General features: G+C 40.7%; 2 protein-coding genes across 7 annotated transcripts in view; one reads left to right on the top strand and one right to left on the bottom strand.

Annotated features, from left to right (window-relative positions):
- The first annotated feature begins 1,534 nt into the window (after nt 1-1,534).
- On the top strand, nt 1,535-8,325 carry LOC110525337 (zinc finger protein 41). 2 transcript variants are annotated; one of them, XM_021605366.2, is made up of 4 exons: nt 1,535-1,946; nt 4,034-4,240; nt 8,132-8,168; nt 8,289-8,325. In XM_021605366.2, exons 1-4 carry the CDS (start codon nt 1,757-1,759, stop codon nt 8,308-8,310), a joined length of 456 nt encoding a protein of 151 aa, XP_021461041.2. In that variant the 5' UTR covers nt 1,535-1,756; the 3' UTR covers nt 8,311-8,325. The 2 variants fall into 2 exon arrangements, with proteins under 2 accessions (XP_021461041.2, XP_021461040.1); XM_021605365.2 differs by lacking the exons at nt 8,132-8,168; nt 8,289-8,325 and having other exon boundaries at nt 4,034-6,157.
- Nucleotides 8,326-12,697: 4,372 nt separating this feature from the next.
- Nucleotides 12,698-24,886, bottom strand: part of LOC110525335 (rap guanine nucleotide exchange factor 1) — a 52,105-nt gene continuing 39,916 nt past the window's right edge. For all 5 annotated transcript variants that reach the window (XM_036979473.1, XM_036979474.1, XM_036979475.1 and 2 more), the window contains 13 exons: nt 21,558-21,640; nt 21,299-21,404; nt 19,611-19,686; nt 18,365-18,449; nt 18,095-18,187; nt 17,261-17,446; nt 16,897-16,981; nt 16,710-16,804; nt 16,474-16,552; nt 16,258-16,359; nt 15,812-15,909; nt 13,824-13,952; nt 12,698-13,653 (listed from right to left, as the gene is read on the bottom strand). In XM_036979473.1, coding sequence (XP_036835368.1) covers nt 13,503-13,653; nt 13,824-13,952; nt 15,812-15,909; nt 16,258-16,359; nt 16,474-16,552; nt 16,710-16,804; nt 16,897-16,981; nt 17,261-17,446; nt 18,095-18,187; nt 18,365-18,449; nt 19,611-19,686; nt 21,299-21,404; nt 21,558-21,640 — 1,368 coding nt within the window. In that variant the 3' untranslated portion in view covers nt 12,698-13,502. The remainder of the gene's footprint in view (nt 13,654-13,823; nt 13,953-15,811; nt 15,910-16,257; nt 16,360-16,473; nt 16,553-16,709; nt 16,805-16,896; nt 16,982-17,260; nt 17,447-18,094; nt 18,188-18,364; nt 18,450-19,610; nt 19,687-21,298; nt 21,405-21,557; nt 21,641-24,886) is intronic.

The raw sequence follows: 24,886 nt of genomic DNA, 5'->3' as shown, positions 1-24,886 counted from the left end.
CAGGTCTGCAGTGACACCTCAAGCATTGCGATGCAGTGCCTTAGGCTTTTAATACAATCTTTTATTTCCATTTCAGATAACTCATCATCACAAAAATCCCTGAAATCATTATCTTCTGAGCAATGTTTTCTACATTGTTTAAGAAAGAATCCATATTAACTGGGCTGATGTATACAGATTCTGATAAAACTGGGCAACATGCTGAGAGATTTCTTTAGGATTTTCATTGGGTGTATTATTGATAATTAATTTACATACAGAATTCATTTCACCTGCCTTTTTTTCTGAAATAAAGAACTATTTTGTATTTTTCTCGCATTCTTACATCCATTTTTGCCTTGATCTTACAAACGCTCCCCGGACCTTTTCCTCATAGATACGGTCAAACTGCATTTGTATGGATGATAGCTCCAGTAATTCCTGATTCGTTAGATCAGATTTTTTTGTATAATCCATTATTCCATTTATGATGTTATATTCTTTTCGCACAAGCAACTTCTTTCCCCACTGAAATAGCCAAAAGCCTTATAAAATTTCATTAGTTCCCAGTAACTTCCAAAGGTATTCATATCACAAGCACGGTTCCAATATTTATCAATAATTCCTGCTACTTTTTTCTTAAATACTTAATTCTCTAGTACAGTCTTATTACATTTTCAGCAAACATTACTAACTTTGTTGTTTGTTGACAAACCATGCATATTTATCTTTATTGAAATCCTTTTGTGGTGTGTTAAAATCGATGGTTAAATTGCGACTGTATCAATCTTGTCAGCCATATCTTCAGATATCAGCCAGAAATCAATACGGTATTCAATAGATACATCTTTGGTACTCCATGTAAACATCGTCTTATATAAGTTCTTATGTCTCCAAATATCTAAAACACCTACACTTAAACATATATTCCTAGTTGCTATCCTTAGGAGGCCATCTATCTAGATTATCATGTAATACTGTATTAAAATCTCTACCCCATATTACTTTGGCCTACAGAAATGTTGACATTTGACTTATTTTCCTCTCAATGTCTCTAAATAAAATAGTTACTTGACTTGTTATTGGTAGCATAATTCACAACAGGGAATTTAATTTGGTTGACATCTACCAAAAGCTTTTACCAACTGCATAATCTGCGCATTATCTTCTTCATGACTGTCTATGACCCTTAAAGTTGCCTTTTAAAATAGCGACACCTGCTGACCGATTGGTACCAAATGAAAGACAAATATAATTTCCCCATTGACACTTCCAAAACGCAGTATCTGTGGAACAGGCATGAGTTTATTGAATTAAATAAAAGTCGGAACTTTTACCCGTACAATAAAAAAAATAAAGACTTACTTTTAAATTTATTACGAATTGTTCATTATCCTAATCTGCTACGAAAAAGTCACTTCCGGTCAGGAATGGCGTGTTTTAAGGGACTCTCCTGTGATTGGCTAGTCTGGAAAACATCGGAGCGCTGAATTTGCAGTACCAAAGACAGAGAGTAAAGGTTGATCGGGTGTCATTGGCCACAGCGACTCATATTTTCCCATTTCTCTAATATATCTGCCGCATGGAAAAGAACAACATACCCATTTCCCGGAATGTTAAAAATAAAAAAATAAATCTAATTCATTTCCTCGCACAGTAGGTGGCGGCAATACACCAATAGGCTGTAGTAGTCTGTCATTTAAGCTTAAAGAAGAAGAAGAAGAAGAAGAAGAAGAAATAACACACTAGATAGCTAGCTACCAACCATTGTGTGAAAATGTCTAATATAGAGTTGTTGAGATTGATTTTCAACGAACGATTTAGAGCGTGTCCGAAACTATTCAGAGCTGTTGAAAAGACCATAACAGAGTACCAGGAAAATGTTTCCACATCGAAAGAGGAGAACGACTGTGTAAAGAGGCTGCTTGATTTCATCCTTCTACCAGAGATACAGTTACATAGAGCAGGTTTGTTACACGTTACGTCTCGTCATTAAACATTGGCAATTCGTTAATTTAGCTATTAAACATGGGTTATTTCTTGTTGATCAGTAGCGTCGGACTGGGGGAGCCCTAGCCCAATAATGGACTAAAGGAGCCTAACGTTAGGCTACTCCTTTAGCACCTATAAGGACATTGCATATTCTTTTATAAAAGCGACTTGGCTCTGGTAGCCAAAACAGTCAAATACTCTATCTAAACATGAATTAATTCTCAATTGCGCTACGTATCTAGAAACATAAATCCCTCTACTTTCATATCAAAATAATTTCAAATGCAAAATACACACTTACTCTACGGTGATTTAAAGTGGAGCTGACAGCATTTTAGCAGCATGAAATATTATAACATCTGCTCATGTACACGCCCCATGAAGAATGAAACGTTTGAGAATAATGTTCTGACAAGCGAGAACTTGAAAATGACCAAATTTAAGTGTTCGTCAATTCTTATTGTTTGGGAATTACATACACTAAGGCAGTTGTGAAAATGCTATAGCAATATAGAGTGGGAATGCGGCCGTGCGTTTGGACAATTATTTTTTTTTAAATACGCCAATCAGAGCTACATTAGGCCTTTATGCAAACGAGCCATTTGAGATTGTTCCATTTGATTTCAATCACTTTTTGACCCCACCCCTTTTGATTTGAATTAAACTTTCCATACATATTTGTCCATGGTTGAAGTGGTCAGAAAGTGACTTTTTGGACTTGAATGCCAAAACATTTATGAGAGAGAGAGGTGCCCAAAGTTGACCCATTTTGCATAATAACCCACCATACCATGAGCCATCCATGTCTTCATCACTGGAAAATATATAACATGTATTTTTTCCTTTTTAAAATGATCAACAAAAAAAAAAAAAATAGACATTTCTGCATATGTTGTAGTTAGACCATTTTTAAGATCTATGGTTTTTGTGTTGAGCCCGCCATCGGTTGAGACAGGGTGGGTCATGTCTAGGCTGATAAATGCTCAAAAAACAACAGGGTGTCCAGGGGCCTCCATTGATTTTGTTGAGTCACGTATCGTACAGTATGAACACACATAATACATAGGCAAAGTGTGTAGAATAGCAGGAAATTAGCTTTAAATTAACTAAATCTTCTCTGCACCAACGAAGGGTGTTAACAGTTTGGCGTCACATGGGCCACGAGGTGGGGGTTTGTTACTACGCCGATAAATGACAATATCCATCTGGAACTTTGCCATCTTGGAAATTTGTGTGACCGGACCTTCTCAAGTAGTAGTTGATTACCCGTGGCTTAGGTAATGAAAAGCACCGTCAGCTGTTTTTTACCTAACCTTTACATGGCAATACTTTCTACATCCTTGACTTGGAAGACACCGGTGTGGCTCCCATTGCTAGTTGCAGGTGGAACGTTTTGACTTAGAAAATGCTCTGTTATTAAATACATTTGTGCTACAAATTTAATGACAAATCCTTTTCTATATTCCAACGTTCCCCCTGCAATTAGCCATGGGAGTTTAGCAAGTATCGGTGACTTTCAAATTGAGAATGAAGAAAATGTCGCTAAATTAAGGTTAATCCAAAATATGGCAATTGCGGCTAAACACCAATGCACGACCTCGGACACAAGCTTTAGCTCTGCTGCTGAGGTTCCAGTTTACATTGCTAGGGGAGCTCGTGAGAACCCAAGGCTACATTGAGTGTACATTACAAAATGTTATGCTACAGTTTATTGCGGTGTGCTCTAATGAATATGATCCAGGGGGCACAACATGCAACGTCTCATTAAACGGAAACAATGCTGTTCTGAGCGACCAGTTGAAAAACTTTTATGGTGGTTTAGAGGGTGGATGTGTACATAAACCTTGGGATCATTCCGTTACATTAGTAATTCCATGAGCGTTGCAAATGAGTAAGAACATATGAAAGTAGATAATTGAAGAATTTACATTGAATGGTCCAAATAGGCATACAAAGCTTTTCATGTGCATTCTAATGGTAAATTAGTTGTTCGCTGCACCTGAAATATTGCCAGGTTTACAGAAACCCTTATTTCAAATACATTCTTTCTCCTTCCCTTCAGATCTCCAGAAAACCACAGTCTCTGAAGAGGAGGTTTACCTTGAGCAGAACCATTGTGAACAAGAATGTAGCCTCAGTCTGGAGCAGGACTCAAAACCCACACAGATTAAAGAGGAACAGGAGGAACTTATGACCAGCCATGGAGAAGAGCCATTTCAAGAGCTGAAGAATGATAAAGACTCTGTATTCATTCCTTTCAGTGTGAAAAGTGAGTATGACGAGTCCTCACATTTGAGCATAACCCGAAGTAAAGAATACAAAGACCGAGACCCCTCCACTAAACAGATCAAAACTGAACCTGGGGAAGAGGACTCATCAGAACTAGCCAGTGACTATAAGCCCATCACTGCAGTAAATCCAGCCTGTTCTGCAGCTCAGGGTGAAAATAGTGAAGTTATTGACTGGAATGAGAGTGAGGGACCTCTGTCCGCTTTGAAGACGCGGAAATCAAAAAGGATGCGGACAGAAAAAGTACAAAGCTCCCTTATCAGCTCTAAGGGCAGGAAATCCGTGGTGTCCCATCTGAAATCACCTATCAGGTCCAACTCTAAACAAATTACCCATATGAGGAGCTACCTAGAGGAGAAATTGCATCGCTGTCAGGATTGTGGAAAATGTTTTGCTCGAGGTGGAGTTCTGAAAAGGCATATGAGGATCCACACAGGGGAGAAGCCGTATTGCTGTCATGATTGTGGCAAAGCATTCACCCGAAGTGATTATATGAAAAGGCATATGAGGAGCCACACAGGGGAGAAGCCGTATTGCTGCCATGATTGTGGCAGAGCATTCACTCGAAGGGATTGCATGACACGGCATATGAGGAGCCACACCGGGGAGAAGCCATATTGCTGCCATGATTGTGGCAAAGCATTCACACATGACACAACATGTGAGGAGCCACACGGGGGAGAATCTGTATTGCTGCCATGATTGTGGCAAAGCATTCACTAGGAGTACACACATGACACAGCACATGAGGAGCCACACGGGAGAAATCGCATTGCTGTCATCATTGTGGAAAATGTTTTTCTCAAAAGGGAAATCTGAAATCTCATATGAAGAGCCATACAGGAGACAAACCACATCCATGTCATCTTTGTAACAAACATTTTACTGAAAGAAGTCATCTGAAAGTCCATATGAGGGTTCATACGGGTGATAAATAATTTCGCTGACAGGATTGTGACAAATGTTTTACTCAGCAATCCAATGTGAATAAGCATATAATGAAATGGCATATGAGGAGTCACAGAGGGGAAGAAACCACATTACTGCTAAAATAGTAGCAAATCTTTCACCACTGGTTTGGGATTGATGCTTCAAAACAAATGAAACCCTAAGAGGATGCATGGAGAGAATGCACAAAACATGACTGTACCCTGTGTGGGCATCAGACAGAAGATTGAGAGGTACATGTTTCAACTTCCAAGTGGAGACACGGTTCTTGTGGGGGTCTGAATAAATTAATGATTAATCTCTGAGAATATTGCATGATGCCCACATAGTTGTCTAACAGAGAGAAATTTGAGGATTTTTTTGCAACAGGAGTCCCTGCTCATTAGTTTGACATACAGGATATTTGACTGCAGTCCTCTGTAGATGCTACTTGAACTCATCAATTCACTGCATTATTTGATGTCTGTCCTACTGACCTTGGGAAACTGGTGGGAATCAAAAATCACCTCCACTACATTCGGACGTTTGATTTTGACTCCAGCATAAAAATGTATATAAAATGTTAGCATATCAAAATGATGATGTGAAAAATGAAGGCAGAACCTCAATGGTTAAGGAGAGATTAGTATTGGGGGATGAGAAATAAAGTTGACACTTAAAGATTCTCCTTTTCTTTTCTAAAGTAGGTATCTCTTTTTATCTTTATGTTAGGAATATTCTTTGAAACATTTAAATAAACAATTGATTTTGTTTATTTGACTGGGCATGAAAACTAAAATCCATGTCATGCATGGATGAGGGACTTTTATAAAGTAAAAATACTTTGAAGTACTACTTTTTATATTTTTGACAACTTTTAGATTTACTCCACTACTTTTGTAAAGAAAATAATGTACTTTCTATTCCATACATTTTCCCTGACACCCAAAAGTACTCTTTACATTTTGAACGCTTAGCAGGACAGGAACATTTACCAATTCACACATTTATCAAGAGAAAATCCCTGGTCATCCCTACTGCTTCTGATCTGGCAGACTCACTAAACACAAATGCTACATTTGTAAATTATGTTTGAGTGTGGCCCTGGCTAGCCATAAATAAATAAGAAAATATTGCTGTCTGTTTTGCTTAATATAAGGACTTTGAAATGATTTATACTTTTATTTTTAATACTTAAGTATATTTAAAACCAAATACTTCGACTTTCACTCAAGTAGAATTGTACTGGGTGACTTTCTATCAAGTATGATAATTGGGTACTTTTTCCACACTGTAAATAGCAATATGATCATGGCACACCCCACCACATCCATCAAACGGGAGCAAAGATACTCAACATACCTCATACTGTTGAAGAATGGTGCACTTTACTTGAGTATTTATGTTTTTGACAACTTTTACTGCTCTACATTCCTAAAGAAAATATGTACTTTTTACTCCAATTCATTTCCTCTGACACCTAAAAGTACTTGTTACATTTAGAATTCTGAAGCAAGACAGCAAAATGGTGCAATTCATGGACTTATCAAGAGAACGCGCGGCCATCCCTAATGCTTCTGATCAAAATGGCGTCTGTGTTGGAGTATGCCCTTCGCTGTCCTTTAAATGTAAAAATGTTTTAATAATTGTGCCGTCCGGTTTGCTTACCTCTACATTTGCATAGGGAGTGATGTCAGACTTTCTGGCCTAGCCAGAGCCCAGCCTGGGAGGCAGTATTTAAAAGGGCTGTATCACAACCGGCTGTGATTGGGAGTCCCATAGGGCGGCGCACAAGTGGCCCAGCGTCGTTAGGGTTTGGCCGGGATAGACCGTCATTGTAAATACGAATTTGTTCTTAACTGACTTGCCTATTTTAAATAAAGGTTACATAAATAAACTGTCTAACGAATCCAACAGTTGTGGTTTCATCTTGCTGTGATATTGTCTGCCAGATTGTCATTTTTTAATGTGAGGGCTCAATCATTTAATAGAATTGGAGCAAGACTACTTTCTCTTGGTCACAGACGGACAAAAGCACTTCTTGCTTAAAGTTGAAGTTGTAACGAGTCTGCACACATTTTAATGGTGTCTCTGCCTCTTCGAGGACATTTAGTAGACAATTCTCTGCTGTAAGTTATATGAAATAGTTCCAAAATTGTACTGTCACTAAGTATGTTATAACCGTAAAATAAATTATTAAAGGGGAAAGGTGTTAATATATTAAAATAATTTCTGTCATTTCAAGCTACATTTTTTGGGGAATAGGAAATAAAAACATATTTTTCATAATATTTGAGATTGAGTCCTCAGAAGTGAGTACACCTCAGCAATTTATACAAACAATGTTCTTTCTTAAACTATGCAACATGACCAGTTATTGTTTATGGCCATCATGAAAAATAATTACGTTTTGGTATGTCTATTTAGGGAGAAATCTAAATGTTGACATATCATTCAACTGGTTATAAGGAATTTGATTCATAGTAAAACCAGTTTTTTTACTTTACTCAAGTAGTATTTTACTTGGTGACTCACTTTTTTACTTGAATAATTGTTTACTTATTATTTCATCATTACTTTTACTCAAGTATGACAATTGGGTACCTTTTCCATCTTTGACCATTCAAACCATCGCAAAACCTTAGCCTGAATTTCCGTGGGAGATTCTCATTTGGATTTGCTCAACTCCTGTGTCATCTCACCCCTTTTTGAAAAAGTTAAGGTAACCAAGAAGGTACAGTGCTATTTCAGGATCCTTGGGACATCCCTACCCTAACCCTTACCCATTATGTCAACATTAATGAGGTAGGGATGTCCCAAGGACCCCAGATAGCACGGACCTATTGAAATGTAGCTAATAAGTATGTTTGTATGCACATGTACAGTATGTTCATATTGGTATACTTACCCATTCTACTTCCTCTTTTGTTTACCTGTTGCCAAGGAGGCCCTCCAAATAAGAAGACTGGAGGCCATTGTTGGTAAGATTAACATTGTTTATCAAATGTTTTTCTGTGTTGTCTTATGTGACCTCTGCTGGCAGATGATTGATAATGGCTTCTAGTTGGTTGTCTCTTGTACTTGTCTTTATTTTCTAAAAGGGTACATGGTGGAGAAATATGATTGCAACAAGAAACATAAGTCAAAGCTGAATAAAGACAAGGCCTCAAATGAATTTAATAAAATAAATATATTTGCATAATCTTATTTCTTGTTTGATATAACTAGTTAGAAACTTGAGTTAATAAAATGTGCACTTGGCAGTTGCAAAGAAAAAGTAAAGATTAAGATGGGCAAAAGAACAGGCACTGGACAGAGGAACTCTGCCTAGAAGGCCAGCATCCCGGAGTCACATCTTCACTGTTGACATTGAGACTGGTGTTTTGCAGGTACTATTTAATGAAGCTACCAGTTGAGGACTTGTCCTCTTCCTCAGTTGTGCACCGGGGCCTCCCACTCCTCTTTCTATTTTGGTTAGCACCAGTTTGTGCTGTTCTGTGAAGGGAGTAGTACCAAAGCGTTGTACCAGATCTTCAGTTTCTTGGCAATTTCTCGCATGGAATAGCCTGATGAGTTTCAGAAGAAAGTCCTTTGTTTCTGGCCAAATGCTGATGCTCCAGATAATCAACTAGTCTAAAGAAGGCCAGTTTTTTTTCGCTTCTTTAATCAGCAAAACAGTTTTCAGCTGTGCTAACATAATTGCAAAAGGGTTTTCTAATGATCAATTAGCCTTTTAAAATGATAAACTTGGATTGGCTAACACAATATGCCATTGGAACACAGGAGTGATGATTGCTGATTATGGCCTATGTAGATAGTCCATAAAAAATCTATTTGATATTTTAATGGACAAAAAAATGTGCTTTTCTTTCAAAAACAAGGACATTTCTAAATCACTACTGGTCAGTGGTGGATAAAGTACCCAACTGCTATACTTGAGTAAAAGTCAAAGTATTTTATTTTAACCATACTTAACTATCAAAAGTAAAAGTATAAATCATTTTAAATTCCATATTAGGAAAATCAGATCACACAAATATTTTTTTTTACGGATAGTCAGGGGCACACTCCAACACTGACATAATTTAGGGAAAATATATTGAGTGAAAGTAGTTTAAATAGTAAAGTACAGATATCCCCAAAAACGACTTAAGTAGCAGTGGTTTATACACATCTCAAAAGCAATCATGTAGTAAAACCAGTAGGTTTTGTATAGTAGTGTTGAGTAGTACTTATTTATGAGGGAAGGGTAGGGACGACACACCCAGATAGCACTACGCCTTTTCTCAATTTGATTTGCTCAACTCCTGCGTCCGCTCTCCTCCCGCCTCAATTTGTAAAAGGCAATCAAGGAGAGGTGGCGAGGAGACTGAATGTGGACAATGCGCTTGTATGAAATAACTCAACTCAAATTACGTTTACAGTGGTAGAACCCTGAATAAATGTGTTGTCATAAGTTAGTTTGGCAATTTTTATAGATAAAACTATAAGTAGCATATTGTTTTAAAATGTGTGCATGCTTTCCTCCGACCAAAACAAAAGCTGATTCAGAGGGTGTGTGGCAAATTTTAAACCACTTCTGTGGAGGACTCAGGACACACATGAATATCCTCGATGACCGGTGGTTATCAAGAAGGGGAGGACGTCTTACATTTGCCTACTAATGAATTGACATCTCCTCGACCACTTATCGGTTTCCGGGTTACGGAGGAGAAATGGACAGACTTTTTCCCAAATGAGAAAAGGCCTTGTGCTTCCTTGGCGGGAGGTGGTGAGGACACTCTTCCGGTCGCCTACTAACTAATTGACACTACTCAACCACTTATCGGTTTCCAGGTCACGGAGGAGAGGACTGAGTCGTCGAGGAGAGGATGGTCTTTTGACCAAATGAGAATCTCCCTAAGTTTAGACAATTAGAAGCTGTCTCCACAGCAGCAGACCCTCAAGTCGACTACTGATTTCTGGTCTCACGGATGGACAGCCCTGCGGCCGGGACTCCCTAAAAACGGCACTTTGATACAGCTACAACTGGAAGTGACTTTGTAGACGGTTAGAAGAGCATTTTCACTAACCCTAACCTAATTCTCCAAACCTGCTGCTTAAGTTCTAACTTGCTCCGAAAAAGTTGCATCCGGTTGTAGCTGTATCGAAGTGGTGTTTTTAGGGAATCTCCTGTGGTTACACTGGAATACATTGGTGCACTGACTTTGGTACTGCAATCAATTTGAGACTCAAAAGGTTCACTTCTTCAATGAAATGGGGAGAAAATTGTCCAATGGCGCGGGACAGATTTTTCCAAGTATGTTCTGACTGAGCTTCTGACTGTCATATTTCAGGCATGATTGCCATTAGAAATGTTTTACTCATCAGGAAAACCTCCATTGACCCTCCATTCATTCTATGCTTACTTGATGCCATCTATTTGCACACTGCACGGGATGACTACGGCAGAGAGGAATAAATAATGCACACACAAAATGTAGAAATACTGCAGGTTTTATTTACTTGCACAGGGATCTATGGTCTGGTAGGGTTGATTCTGTCAAGGGATAATGTGCCATCTTGTATTTGCTTCATTTGGCATTGAGGTGTCCCTCAGTCTTTGAGAGAGACTTGATATGGACATGCTTGCCTAAGGTCCACTTATGATTGCTGTAATGTTCACTGCTATGTATAGATCCCTTGACACAAATCACATCACCTTTTTGTTCATTTTTGTTTTATTTTATATTCTATTTTATCCCCTTTTTCTCCTCAATTTTGTGATATTCAATTGCAATGTTGTCTCATTACTGCAACTCTCCAACGGGCTCAGGAGAGGCGAAGGTCAGGTCACGAGTCCGCCGAAACATGACCCGCCAAACTGCGCTTCTTAACACCCGCCCGCTTAACCCGGAACCCAGCTGCACCAATGTGCGGAGGAAACATTGTTCAACTGACGACCGAAATCAGACTGCAGGCACCCGGCCCGCCACAAGGAGTTGCTAGAGCGCGATGAGACAAGTAAAGCCCCTCCCGGCTAAACCCTCCCCTAACCCGGACGACGCTGGGCCCACTGCGCGCCGCCCTATGGGACTCCTGGTCACAGCTGGTTGTGACAGCCTGGGATCGAACCCGGGTCTGTAGTGACGCCTCAAGCATTGCGATGCAGTGCCTTAGACCTATGCGCCACTCATGAGGTGTTCGTTCGGTTTTTAAGTACACCAATCAAATGTTTGGACACCTTCTCATTCAAGGGTTTTTCTTTATTTTGACTATTTTGTACATTGTAGAACAAGACATCAAAACTATGAAATAACACATGGAATAATGTAGTAACCAAAAAAGTGTTAAACAAATCAAAATATTTTATATTTGAGATTCTTCAAAGTAGCTACTCTTTGCCTTGACAGCTTTGCACACTCTTGGCATTCTCTCAACAAGCTTTTCCAGCAGCCTTGAAGGAGTTCCCACATGTGCTGAGCACTTGTTGGCTGCTTTTCCAACTCATCCCAAACCATCTCAATTGGGTTGAGGTCAGGTGATTGTGGAGGCTAGGTCATCTGATGCAGCACTCCATCACTCTCCTTCTTGGTAAAATAGCCCTTACACAGCCTGGAGGTGTGTTGGGTCATTATCCTGTTGAAAAACAAATGATAGTCCCACTAACCGCAAACCAGATGGGATGGCTTATCACTGCAGAATGCTGTGGTAGCCATGCTGGTTAAGTGTGCCTTGAATTCTAAATAAATCACTGACAGTGTCACCAGCAAAGCACCATCACACCTCCTCCATGCTTCACGGTGGGAACCGCGGAGATCATCCGTTCACCTACTCTGCATCTCACAAAGACAAGGCGGTTTGAACCAAAAATCTCAAATTTGGACTCATCAGACCACAGGAGGTAGAGGTAACTCTAGGTCTTATTTTCCTGTGGCAGTCCTCATGAGAGCCAGTTTCATCATAGTGCTTGATGGTTTTTTGCAACTGCACTTGAAGAAACTTTCAAAGTTCTTACCATTTTCCAGATTGACTGACCTTCATGTCTTAAAGAAATTATGGACTGTCATTTCTCTTTGTTTATTTGAGCTGTTCTTGCCATAATATGGACTTGGTCTTTTACCAAATATGACTATTTTCTGTATACCACCCCTACTTTGTCACAACATAACTGATTGGCTCAATTGCATTAAGGAAATAAATTCCACAAATTAACTTTTAAGGCATGCCAAGAGTGTACAAAGCTATCATCAAAGCAAAGGGTCGCTACTTTGAAAAATCTCAAATATAAAATATATTTTGACATGTTTAACACTTTTTTGGTTACTACATGATTCCATATGTGGGATCTGAGTGGCACAGCAGTCTAAGGCACTGCATCTCAGTACAAGAGGCATCACTACAGTCCCTGGTTTGAATCCAGGCTGTATCACATCCGGCTGTGATTGGGAGCATCGTTCGGGTTTGGCCGGGGTAGGCAGTCATTGTAAATAAGAATTTGTTCTTAACCGACTTGCCTAGTTAAATAAAGGTAAAACATTTTTTTTTGTTATTTCATAGTTTTGATATCAACTATTATTCTACAATGTAGAAAATAGTACAAATAAAAACACTTGAATGAGTAGGTGTGTCCAAACCTTTGACTGGTACTGTTTATAAACTTCATATCACTTCTCCCCATTTCTGAAGTATCCTTTTAAAGAACAAAAGGAAAACTGCATTGCATCAGTCAGACAGTATCATACAACACTTCCTTGAACTACACAATTCAGTCTTGTGTGCATCAGTAATATCTTTACCACCAGTAGTCGTGAAGCAGACCCAGGTGATTTGAGGTATTTTCCTCAAAGTTCTGCACCACCAACAGCGGTTCTCTGCCATGTCAGGCGTTATGGTATCCCAGTTTGTCATCAAAAAAAGGTCTGGTGTCCCATATAAAAAAAGAAGCCTAAACTGAGTGGTGTTTCCCATGGCACACATCAGTATGATATGGTTTTAGTCAGGACAATGTCTCTGGTTGTGAGATCCTGAAATGCTTGGACTATACCCATAATATGGCATTGGGTGGATGAGGTTGGCGACAAAGGTGAACATGAGGAATCTTTTTGCGAGCCTCCCAACACTTTGTGCTCTGCACAGTGTCTATCCCACTGGCTTTACTCACACACGGACTGAGACCCAGTGCAATCCACAACAGAGAATCCTAAGTCGGAGAGGTCCTGTAAACTACTAACAAAAAAACATCCCAGTCTTTTAGCTGCCTTCACAGTTCTCGTTTGTAGTCTCTTGTAATCATGAAGAGTTTGACCCAAGGCCCAATACAGTGGGACATGTTCCTATGTCTTTTCTTCGCGCTCTGTTTTGCGCCGTGTAATGTTCCGAGGTTTGATCTTCAAAGACAGCTCCCACAGAGCCTCCTCTGCCAGGTGGTCGCTGAAGTCGTTGAAGAAGGAGACAATATCGTCGTTGTGTTTCAGATCATAATGCCTGGGAGAGAGGGAAAACACCATCTAAACATTGCAAAGGTGGTAAAAGTTAATGGAAAATCTAAAATTCCAAGATGGGCCAATGATTTAACAAATAGTTACGTGAAAGAAAAGTGTGTTGAACATAAAGCTGTATGAGAGTGACAGCCAGATTGACCACTGTATACATACACCTGCTGGAAGCGCCTCATGCTGTCCAGGATGTTGAACTGCTGCCAGCGCTTGGAGAAGTTGACCTTCCCGTTGATTTGATCAGGGTTGCCCAGATGGACAAAGGTCAAGTCCTGGAGGATAAGACCCCTGTGTGTCGAGTGAGGAAAAAAAACAAGAAACAGTAAAGACGAGAAATGCAAAGTAAGCAATACAAATGGTAGACGTGCAAATCCATTTGCATCACTTGTGACAGCGAAGTGTGTACACTTTAAACCAGCAGGTTGACTTACAGAACAGCAAAGTGCATACACTTTAAACCAGCAGGTTGACTTACAGAACAGCAAAGTGCATACACTTTAAACCAGCAGGTTAACTTACAGAACAGCAAAGTGCATACACTTTAAACCAGCAGGTTGACTTACAGAACAGCAAAGTGCATACACTTTAAACCAGCAGGTTGACTTACAGAACAGCAAAGTGCATACACTTTAAACCAGCAGGTTAACTTACAGAACAGCAAAGTGCATACACTTTAAACCAGCAGGTTGACTTACAGAACAGCAAAGTGCATACACTTTAAACCAGCAGGTTGACTTACAGAACAGCAAAGTGCATACACTTTAAACCAGCAGGTTAACTTACAGAACAGCAAAGTGCATACACTTTAAACCAGCAGGTTGACTTACAGAACAGCAAAGTGCATACACTTTAAACCAGCAGGTTGACTTACAGAACAGCAAAGTGCATACACTTTAAACCAGCAGGTTAACTTACAGAACAGCAAAGTGCATACACTTTAAACCAGCAGGTTGACTTACAGAACAGCAAAGTGCATACACTTTAAACCAGCAGGTTGACTTACAGAACAGCAAAGCGCATACACTTTAAACCAGCAGGTTAACTTACAGAACAGCAAAGTGCATACACTTTAAACCAGCAGGTTAACTTACAGAACAGCAAAGTGCATACACTTTAAACCAGCAGGTTAACTTACAGAACAGCAAAGTGCATACACTTTAAACCAGCAGGTTAACTTACAGAACAGCAAAGTGCATACACTTTAAACCAGCAGGTTGACTTACAGAACAGCAAAGTGCATACACTTTAAACCAGCAGGTTAACTTACAGAACAGCAAAGTGCATACACTTTAAACCAGCAGGTTAACTTACAGAACAGCAAAGTGCATACACTTTAAACCAGCAGGTTGACTTACAGAACAGCAAAGTGCATACACTTTAAACCAGCAGGTTAACTTACAGAACAGCAAAGTGCATACACTTTAAACCAGCAGGTTAACTTACAGAACAGCAAAGTGCATACACTTTAAACCAGCAGGTTAACTTACAGAACAGCAAAGTGCATACACTTTAAACCAGCAGGTTAACTTACAGAACAGCAAAGTGCATACACTTTAAACCAGCAGGTTGACTTACAGAACAGCAAAGTGCATACACTTTAAACCAGCAGGTTAACTTACAGAACAGCAAAGTGCATACACTTTAAACCAGCAGGTTAACTTACAGAACAGCAAAGTGCATACACTTTAAACCAGCAGGTTGACTTACAGAACAGCAAAGTGCATACACTTTAAACCAGCAGGTTAACTTACAGAACAGCAAAGTGCATACACTTTAAACCAGCAGGTTGACTTACAGAACAGCAAAGTGCATACACTTTAAACCAGCAGGTTGACTTACAGAACAGCAAAGTGCATACACTTTAAACCAGCAGGTTGACTTACAGAACAGCAAAGTGCATACACTTTAAACCAGCAGGTTGACTTACAGAACAGCAAAGTGCATACACTTTAAACCAGCAGGTTAACTTACAGAACAGCAAAGTGCATACACTTTAAACCAGCAGGTTAACTTACAGAACAGCAAAGTGCATACACTTTAAACCAGCAGGTTGACTTACAGAACAGCAAAGTGCATACACTTTAAACCAGCAGGTTGAGTTACAGAACAGCAAAGTGCATACACTTTAAACCAGCAGGTTGACTTACAGATATGGTATACATGGGGGCTCCACGTCTGCCAGTGCCGCTCGGTATACCCGGAACGACGAGGAACTGTCTATTAACGTGCAGTATTCCTCTAGGCCCTGTAAAGAGAACAGTGACAGTCGTCCATGTTAACATCAAACAACACCAACATGTGTAGAGAGAGTTCATATTAGAGCTACCTTACAGTAACTTTGGGGCAGGGTAACCTAGTGGTTAGAGCGTTGGACTAGTAACCGGAAGGTTACAAGTTCAAATCCCTGAGCTGACAAGTTACAAATCTGTCGTTCTGACCCTGAACAGGCAGTTAACCTGTTCTTAACTGACTTGCCTAGTTAAATAAAGGTAAAAAGAACTGCTGGGATTACACTTTTTTCTCTCTTTTTTTTACAATAAATTGATGTTTCGGAGCAATCTTTGGACATCGATTAGACCACAGTCTATCTCACCTCTGAGGTTGTTTTCTGCCACTCCAGTCTTCGGATGGGAGCTGAATCCAAGGCAGATAATATTGCCAAATATGAGTTGAAATTATTTAGCTTCCGTAAGTGCTGCAAGAGAGTGGAGGGAGACCGTCTTAAAATGCACCTGAGAATTTGTTGCTTTTTCAACAAACACGCCCAAAACAACTGTTTGCTCAAGTATCCACATTTCAAAAGGCATACCTTCATTATTTTGATAAATTTGAGGAGGAGCTTTTCTCGGTCCTGGGCTTTCTCTTGCAGAATGATTATGGAGCGTACCCTGAGGGAGACACGAAGGGGGAGAGATGCATCAGTTTCATCACATGTTCTCCAGACCTGGCTGCTTTCCTCTCGGAGAGAGGGCAGTGAACTGAAGTGCTGCAGTGAACAAGAGAAGCAGCGTGGTGACTAAGAGAAGATGTGAGGTGCAGGCTTACCAGTAGGACATGTTGTTAAAGTGCTCTGTGAACTGTGTGAGGTTGGCACTCTTCTCCTCGTTCTGCTCCTTAGCCCAAAGCAACACCTCAGGGATCTGTCCAGAGAGAGAGAGACACAAATAAATACTTTTTAGGCAGAGGGGCAGCATACACAGGAGGAGGAGAAAAACATGCTTGGATGAGCTACCTCAATTTTGTAGAAGAGCTCTGCATCCAGGAGAGTTAGCTGGTCGGCGATCTCATGACTTCGGAAGTCGTGCAGGGTCCCAGGTCTAAAGTTTCAAACAGGAAATGGGGGGAGGAAATTAGAAGAAAGTGAATATGGCCAAAGATAGAACTAGACACTGTGATACATTGATGTTCAGAACACAACAAGGAAATCCTTCACTGTCACGCAGAACATTTTTAAATGCCTCTGCAAGCAGTAACATTCTCTGAAACAATACAAAATACATTGCAATACAATCTTTATTGATCCATTATACAGAGAGAAGTGACGTGACGTTTTAGCTGTCACAGTATCCTCGTCCACTAATTGTGGGCGGACCTACCTGGCGGCGACACCTCTTGCGGCCAGTGGTTTGAGCGAGTAGGTGTAGCGCAGCAGCTTCCTCTGCTCCACCTTGTCCAGGATGTTTGTGCGGAGGACGCGGGCCAGGCTCAGCTCACCGTTACACACCAGCCTGAACACCAAGTCCATCAGCTGCATCAGGATGTCCTCCGTCATCTCCACCAGACTGACACACACACACACACACAGCCAAGGGGATGGAGAGATGAGAAGGGTATGAGAGAGGGTGGTGGAGGTGGAAAAAGACCCGAGGAGGTGTTTACATGCGCTGCGAGCTGCTCCAATAATTAAACAAATGTAACAGAAGTCCTATCACTCTCTGCACACACCAGCTTGCCATCACGGCTAAATTACATTTGAAAACTGATGGATATGCGCAAAAAGAGCAGACAACCGAGCAGGCTATTGGTTGGTAGGGGATGCGGCTGGCTGATCACAGCTGTCACACATTGATATTGGATGAAGCACTCATTTTGATATTACATATCTGACATCATGCTCTGAACTCTGATTGATATTCTCTTTGTAGGACATGTAGGGATGCATTCTGTGCTCGGTCAATTATTTTGATGTGAGAAACAGACACCCCCCAAAATGTTCTTCTTCTTCGGGTCTACAGTGAAAATAGCCAAAAAGTGACGAGTTTGCGTTTCTGTAATCATGACTGGTTAACCCCTCCCCCTTTTACCAGAAACAGACCAAAGGAAAAGTGAATAAGAATTGTCTTTGTTTGCACAGTCATTGAAGGACAAACTTTTCTTTGCAGATTTTTGATAGCTAGACTTCTGGTCAAATGGCAGGCTAGAGACCTCACCACAGCTCGTCCACCACACGGACAAGAACAAAGAAGGTGTTTTTGCTGACTTTCTTCTTGAAGGTATCTGGGCAGTGACAAAACCTGGTGTATGTGTGGAGGTGTTAAGTCAAAGTATATTACACATCTTACAGTATTCAGAGTGTATACGACTAGGGGAGTGATGTGGTAGGGATTTTGCTACCCATTCCCCATTGTCTCAACCAAGCAGGCTTTGTTGGAGGAAACTCTTTGGGTCCACATGTGAGAAGTGAAGCATGGAAAGGATATCTGTAGTGCAGCTTTTTGATAAGGTCCTCTGGGGTTATGAACGTTCTGTACGTCGTCAGGAAAGCCTCACAGTACAAGACAAGATCTGGAAAAGAAGACCACAAAGGAGATTACTGAATATCCTCTCGCTTCCCCAGAGCTCTATTTGGGAGGAAGGAAAGTCTGGGTGTATTATAGAAAAGCAGTACTAGTAAAAGCTAGAATCCTTAGTTGCTACATCCATTTTTGGACTACACATGGATAATTTACACTACCATTCAAACGTTTGGGGTCACTTAAAAATGTCCTTGCTTTGGAAAGAAAAGCACATTTTTTGTCCATTAAAATAACATCAAATTGATCAGAAATACAGTGTAGACATTGTTAATGTTGTACATTACTATTGTAGTTGGAAACAGCAGATTTTTTATGGAATATCTACATAGGCGTACAGAGGCCCATTATCAGCAACCATCACTCCTGTGTTCCAATGGCACGTTGTGTTATCTAATCCAAGTTTGTCATTTAAAAGGCTAATTGATCATTAGAATACCCTTTTACAATTATGTTAGCACAGCTGAAAACTGTTGTTCTGATTAAAGAAGCAATAGAACTGGCCTTCTTTAGACTAATTGAGTATCTGGAGCATCAGCATTTGTGGGTTCGTTTACAGGTTCAAAATGAAACAAATAACTTTCTTCTGAAACTCGTCAGACTATTCTTGTTCTGAGATATGAAGGCTATTCCATGCGAGAAATTGCCAAGAAACTGAAGATCTAGTATAACGCTGTGTGCTACTCCCTTCACAGAACAGCGCAAACTGTCTCTAACCAGAATAGAAAGAGGAGTGGGAGGCCCCGGTGCACAACTGAGCAAGAGGACAAGTACGTTAGTGTCTAGTTTGAGAAACAGACACTTCACAAGTCCTCAAATTGCAACTTCATTAAATAGTACCTGCAAAACACCAGTCTCAATGTCAACAGTGAAGAGGCGACTCCGGGATGCTGGCCTTACAGCTACAATAGTCATTTACAACATTAACAATGTCTATACTGTATTTCTGATCAATTTGATGTTATTTTAATGGACAAAAAATGTTTTCTTTCGAAAACAAGGACATTTCTAAGTGACCCCAAACTTTTGAACGGTAGTGTGTATATATATACACCCATTGATTCTTAAAGGATATAACTTGTACCTTCCATCTGAGTGGACACAGAGTGCATGTAATAGGGGGAGGGGGGTGTACTACAGAGGTCATAAATACCTTTGCGGTCCGTTTCTGTGGCGTGGACTAATAAAATATCCCCCGATCCGGCTCGGACATCTGGACCGTCATCGTTCTGGTATCACATGTGGACAGAAGTTGTAAGAGCAGAGAGAGAGGATTAGCCTAATTGTTGACCTCATGAGGAGTCCTAGTGTAGCCCTACAAGTGACTGTCCTAATGAAACCATTCTGACAATATTGAAAAATATGTTTTGAAAAGCCATGCTAGCCATGAGGGGGTTTTCTATAAGGAGATAGGCGCTACTAAAGCTGCACTGACCTTGCCATGCGAACTCCAGATATTCACCTACATATTTATCATCTACTGTGAAAATGTGATCATATAGCCCCCTCAAAATCAACTCTAGACTTCAAAGCCACTTCCACTGTGTTTTTTTCATTGTTCCCCTCTAATCAGGGACTGATTTAGACCTGGGACACCAGGTGGGTGCAATTAATTATCAGGTAGAACAGAAAACCAGCAGGCTCTGGACCTCGTAACAGTAACAGACAGGGACGTTGCATTTGAGTTACAGAGGCAGGGGCCAGCAGAGGGCAAGCTCTCTGTAAACAGCTGATTGGTGGCTTATTCTGTATTAGTAGTATCCTTCTTGTAGGACAGGGATCTATGCTGACATTTTTTTACAAGGTGCACATGTGCTCCTAAGTTGAAAAAGTTACGAGGACAAAAATAAAATGTAGGTGCACAATAAAAGTATGAGGAAGAGTGTTTTTATTCTAAGAAATGGAAAAACGTTTGGTTTTTGGAGTGTTCCATGCTGAATCAATTACAATGTACCCTCAAATATTTGAGTCACTTAGGTGAGACAAAACATTTCAGCTGCCCCTTTAAGGGGCGGGACGTTACCATTGTAACGGTGGGACTCACATGTCTGTCTGTGAGAGATGAGATTCTCTGACATGTCTCTTCGCTAGCAGTTGAGCAAGCTCAAACTAACATTGAAATAAAACCTAGTGTGTGAAGAAAACGATGTAAATAGCCAAGAAACACAAGAACAAAGTCACACTTTAGTAGACTTTCAGCTAAATTTGGACACAGGGGTCTTCTGAGTGGAGCAGTGGTCTAAGGCACTGCCTTAGAGAAATCCTGGTTCGGGTCCAGGCTCTGTTAGAGTCGGCCGTGACTGGGTGACCCATGGGGCAGCGCACAATTTAGGGGAGGGTGTCGCCGGCAGGGATGTCCTTGACCCATCGTGCTCTAGCGACTCCTGTGGCGGGCCGGGTGCAATGCATGCTGACACGGTCGCCAGGTGTACAGTGTTTCCTCCGACACATTGGTGTGGCTGGCTTCCGGGTTAAGTGGGCATTGTGTCACGAAGCGGTGCGGCTTGGCTGGGTTGTGTTTCTGAGGACGCATGACTCTCGACCTTCGCCTCTCCTGAGTTCTGTACGGGAGTTGCAGCGATGAGACAAGACTGTAACTACCAATTGGATACCACGAAATTGGGGAGAAAAAGGGGTAAAAAATCAAAATAAATGTAAAAAGTTTGCACACATCTATTTCTAGGCGCATATGCGAGTAAAATAGTCGCACCGTATGTAGGATCCTATGAAGTATCACATAAAAAGAGGCATCTCCTGCTCTATGATTAAACAGCTTGATCTGAAAGAGACGCGAGGTAAAATGGACTGACCATCAACAGTAGAAAACGAGGACACGTTTACCTCCTGCTTTAGTGTTAACCGGGACATGATCTCCATGTGATCGATGAGGGAAAGCTCATCCGTCTCCTCGCTACTCTGCCCATCTTCAGACGACTTTTGTCTTCGGCTGAGTGAGAGAGAAAGAGAAAAAGAATATAACAAAAAGGGGAATCCTTCCTTCTGTCACTGGAGAGTAGGAACAATGGAGAATATGTTATTATTTATTTAACCTCAAAATAAAAGGAAACAAAGGCCAGACTGTCATGGTATGGGTTCTTACCGGTCATCGGACATGTCCTTGTTATTGCACAGTGGGTTCTCTGAGGCAGTGTCCTCCAGTGAGTCATCTATGGCAGACGAGTCCTGATAACAACACAGAGTGGTTAGGACCGGTCTCTCACCAAATCCAGCAGCCTGAGGTCATGTTCGTCAGGGCATGGCACAGAAAAGGTTTCACAATGATTTGCAGTGGAAAACTAAAATGTGCATTGCTCATTGGACATTTATTTCTATGCTTGTTTCAGGTTATTTTCTTCTGTTCGGTACCAAATGAACATGACCCTGAGGTCAAGATAAAGGTGAAAATGCTTTCTTAGTTAAAGTAGATGTGTGGGTAAGTTGTCTAAGCACATGGAGGTTTCTACTTAGTATTCAGTGTGTTGTTCCGTCAGCTTTGAGGAAAACAGACAATGGTAGTTCACACACACTATTAATATTACACGCTCTATGGATCAGCGGAGGCTGCTGAGGGGAGGACGGCTCATAATAATAACTAGAACGGAGAAAATGGAATGACATCAAACCCACGGAAACCATGCCTTTAATGTATTTGATACCATTCCACCTTCCACTCCAGTCATTACCATGGCCCTGTCCTCCGCAATTAAGGTGCCACCAATCTCCTGTGGTATGGATACAAGCATAACTCTAGCCTCACTTCTCTAGTGCAAACGCAACACTAAATACACAATACATTTAATATACAGTGCCTTCAGAAAGTATTCACACCCCTTGACTCTTTCCACATTTGGTTGTGTTACAAAGTGGGATTAAAATTGATTTGTCTATTCTTTTTTTTTTTTTTTTACACAAAATAACTAATGTGTAAGAAAAATAAAACACTAATATCTTGATTATATAAATATTAAAACCCCCTGAGTTACATGTTAGAATCATTCTTTCTGGGTAAGACTAAGAGCTTTGCATACCGGGATTGTACAATACTTGGAATTTTTTCTTTTTTTAATTCTTCAAGCTCTGTCAAGTTGGTTGTTGATCATTGCTAGAGAGCCATTTTCAAGTCTTGCCATGGGTTTTCAAGAATATTTAAGTCAAAACTAGAACTAGGCTACTTAGGAACATTCAATGTCATTGTGGTTAGTAACTCAGTGTAGATTTGGCCATGAGGGACCTTAGAGATAATTGTATGTGCGGGGTACAGAGATGAGGTAGTCATTCAAATGTTAAACACTATTATTGCACACAGAGTGAGTCAATGCAATTTGTGACTTTTTAAGCACATTTTTACTCCTGAACGTATTTATGCTTGCCATAAGAAAAGGGGTTGAATACTTATTGACTTAAGACATTTTGGAATTTGTAAAAATGTCTACCAATGTAATTCCACTTTATGGGGTATTGTGTGTAGGCCAGTGACACGGCACTGCATGGGCTTGCTCCTACCTATCTCTCTGATTTGGTCCTACCGTACATACAGTGCCTTGCGAAAGTATTCGGCCCCCTTGAACTTTGCGACCTTTTGCCACATTTCAGGCTTCAAACATAAAGATATAAAACTGTATTTTTTTGTGAAGAATCAACAACAAGTGGGACACAATCATGAAGTGGAATGACATTTATTGGATATTTCAATGATTTTAACAAATCAAAAACTGAAAAATTGGGCGTGCTAAATTATTCAGCCCCTTTACTTTCAGTGCAGCAAACTCTCTCCAGAAGTTCAGTGAGGATCTCTGAATGATCCAATGTTGACCTAAATGACTAATGATGATAAATACAATCCACCTGTGTGTAATCAAGTCTCCGTATAAATGCACCTGCACTGTGATAGTCTCAGAGATCCGTTAAAAGCGCAGAGAGCATCATGAAGAACAAGGAACACACCAGGCAGGTCCGAGATACTGTTGTGAAGAAGTTTAAAGCCGGATTTGGATACAAAAAGATTTCCCAAGCTTTAAACATCCCAAGGAGCACTGTGCAAGCGATGATATTAAAATGGAAGGAGTATCAGACCACTGCAAATCTACCAATACCTGGCCGTCCCTCTAAACTTTCAGCTCATACAAGGAGAAGACTGATCAGAGATGCAGCCAAGAGGCCCATGATCACTCTGGATGAACTGCAGAGATCTACAGCTGAGGTGGGAGACTCTGTCCATAGGACAACAAATCAGTCGTATATTGCACAAATCTGGCCTTTATGGAAGAGTGGCAAGAAGAAAGCCATTTCTTAAAGATATCCATAAAAAGTGTCGTTTAAAGTTTGCCACAAGCCACACCAAACATGTGGAAGAAGGTGCTCTGGTCAGATGAAACCAAAATTTAACTTTTTGGCAACAATGCAAAACGTTATGTTTGGCGTAAAAGCAACACAGCTGAACACACCATCCCCACTGTCAAACATGGTGGTGGCAGCATCATGGATTGGGCCTGCTTTTCTTCAGCAGGGACAGGGAAGATGGTTAAATTTGATGGGAAGATGGATGGAGCCAAATACAGGACCATTCTGGAAGAAAACCTGATGGAGTCTGCAAAAGACCTGAGACTGGGACGGAGATTTGTCTTCCAACAAGACAATGATCCAAAACATAAAGCAAAATCTACAATGGAATGGTTCAAAAATAAACATATCAAGGTGTTAGAATGGCCAAGTCAAAGTCCAGACCTGAATCCAATCGAGCATCTGTGGAAAGAACTGAAAACTGCTGTTCACAAATGCTCTCCATCAAACCTCACTGAGCTCGAGCTGTTTTGCAAGGAGGAATGGGAAAACATTTAAGTCTCTCGATGTGCAAAACTGATAGAGACATACCCCAAGCGACTTACAGCTGTAATCGCAGCAAAAGGTGGCGCTACAAAGTATCAACTTAAGGGGGCTGAATAATTTTGCACGCCCAATTTTTCAGTTTTTGATTTGTTAAAAAAGTTTGAAATATCCAATAAATGTCGTTCCACTTCATGATTGTGTCCCACTTGTTGTTGATTCTTCACAAAAAAATACAGTTTTATATCTTTATGTTTGAAGCCTGAAATGTGGCAAAAGGTCGCAAAGTTCAAGGGGGCCGAATACTTTCGCAAGGCACTGTACCTACACGTACGCTACGGTCACAAGACGCAGGCCTCCTAATTGTCCCTAGAATTTCTAAGCAAACAGCTGGAGGCAGGGCTTTCTCCTATAGAGCTCAATTTTTATGGAACGGTCTGCCTACCCATGTCAGAGACGCAAACTCGGTCTCAACCTTTAAGTCTCTACTGAAGACTCATCTCTTCAGTGGGTCATATGATTGAGTGTAGTCTGGCCCAGGAGTGGGAGGGTGAACGGAAAGGCTCTGGAGCAACGAACCGCCCTTGCTGTCTCTGCCTGGCCGGT

This window comes from Oncorhynchus mykiss, chromosome 6 (genome assembly GCF_013265735.2).
Source record: "Oncorhynchus mykiss isolate Arlee chromosome 6, USDA_OmykA_1.1, whole genome shotgun sequence".
Classification (NCBI taxonomy): Eukaryota; Metazoa; Chordata; class Actinopteri; order Salmoniformes; family Salmonidae; genus Oncorhynchus; species Oncorhynchus mykiss.
This window is presented reverse-complemented; position numbering and strand designations above follow the sequence as displayed.

Excerpts from the sequence above, each read along its gene's own strand:
- LOC110525337 (XM_021605365.2), top strand. The coding sequence starts at position 1,757 with ATGTCTAATATAGAGTTGTTGAGATTGATTTTCAACGAACGATTTAGA. Across the intron at positions 1,947-4,033 it reads GATACAGTTACATAGAGCAG|ATCTCCAGAAAACCACAGTC; the intron begins GTTTGTTACACG and ends CCTTCCCTTCAG.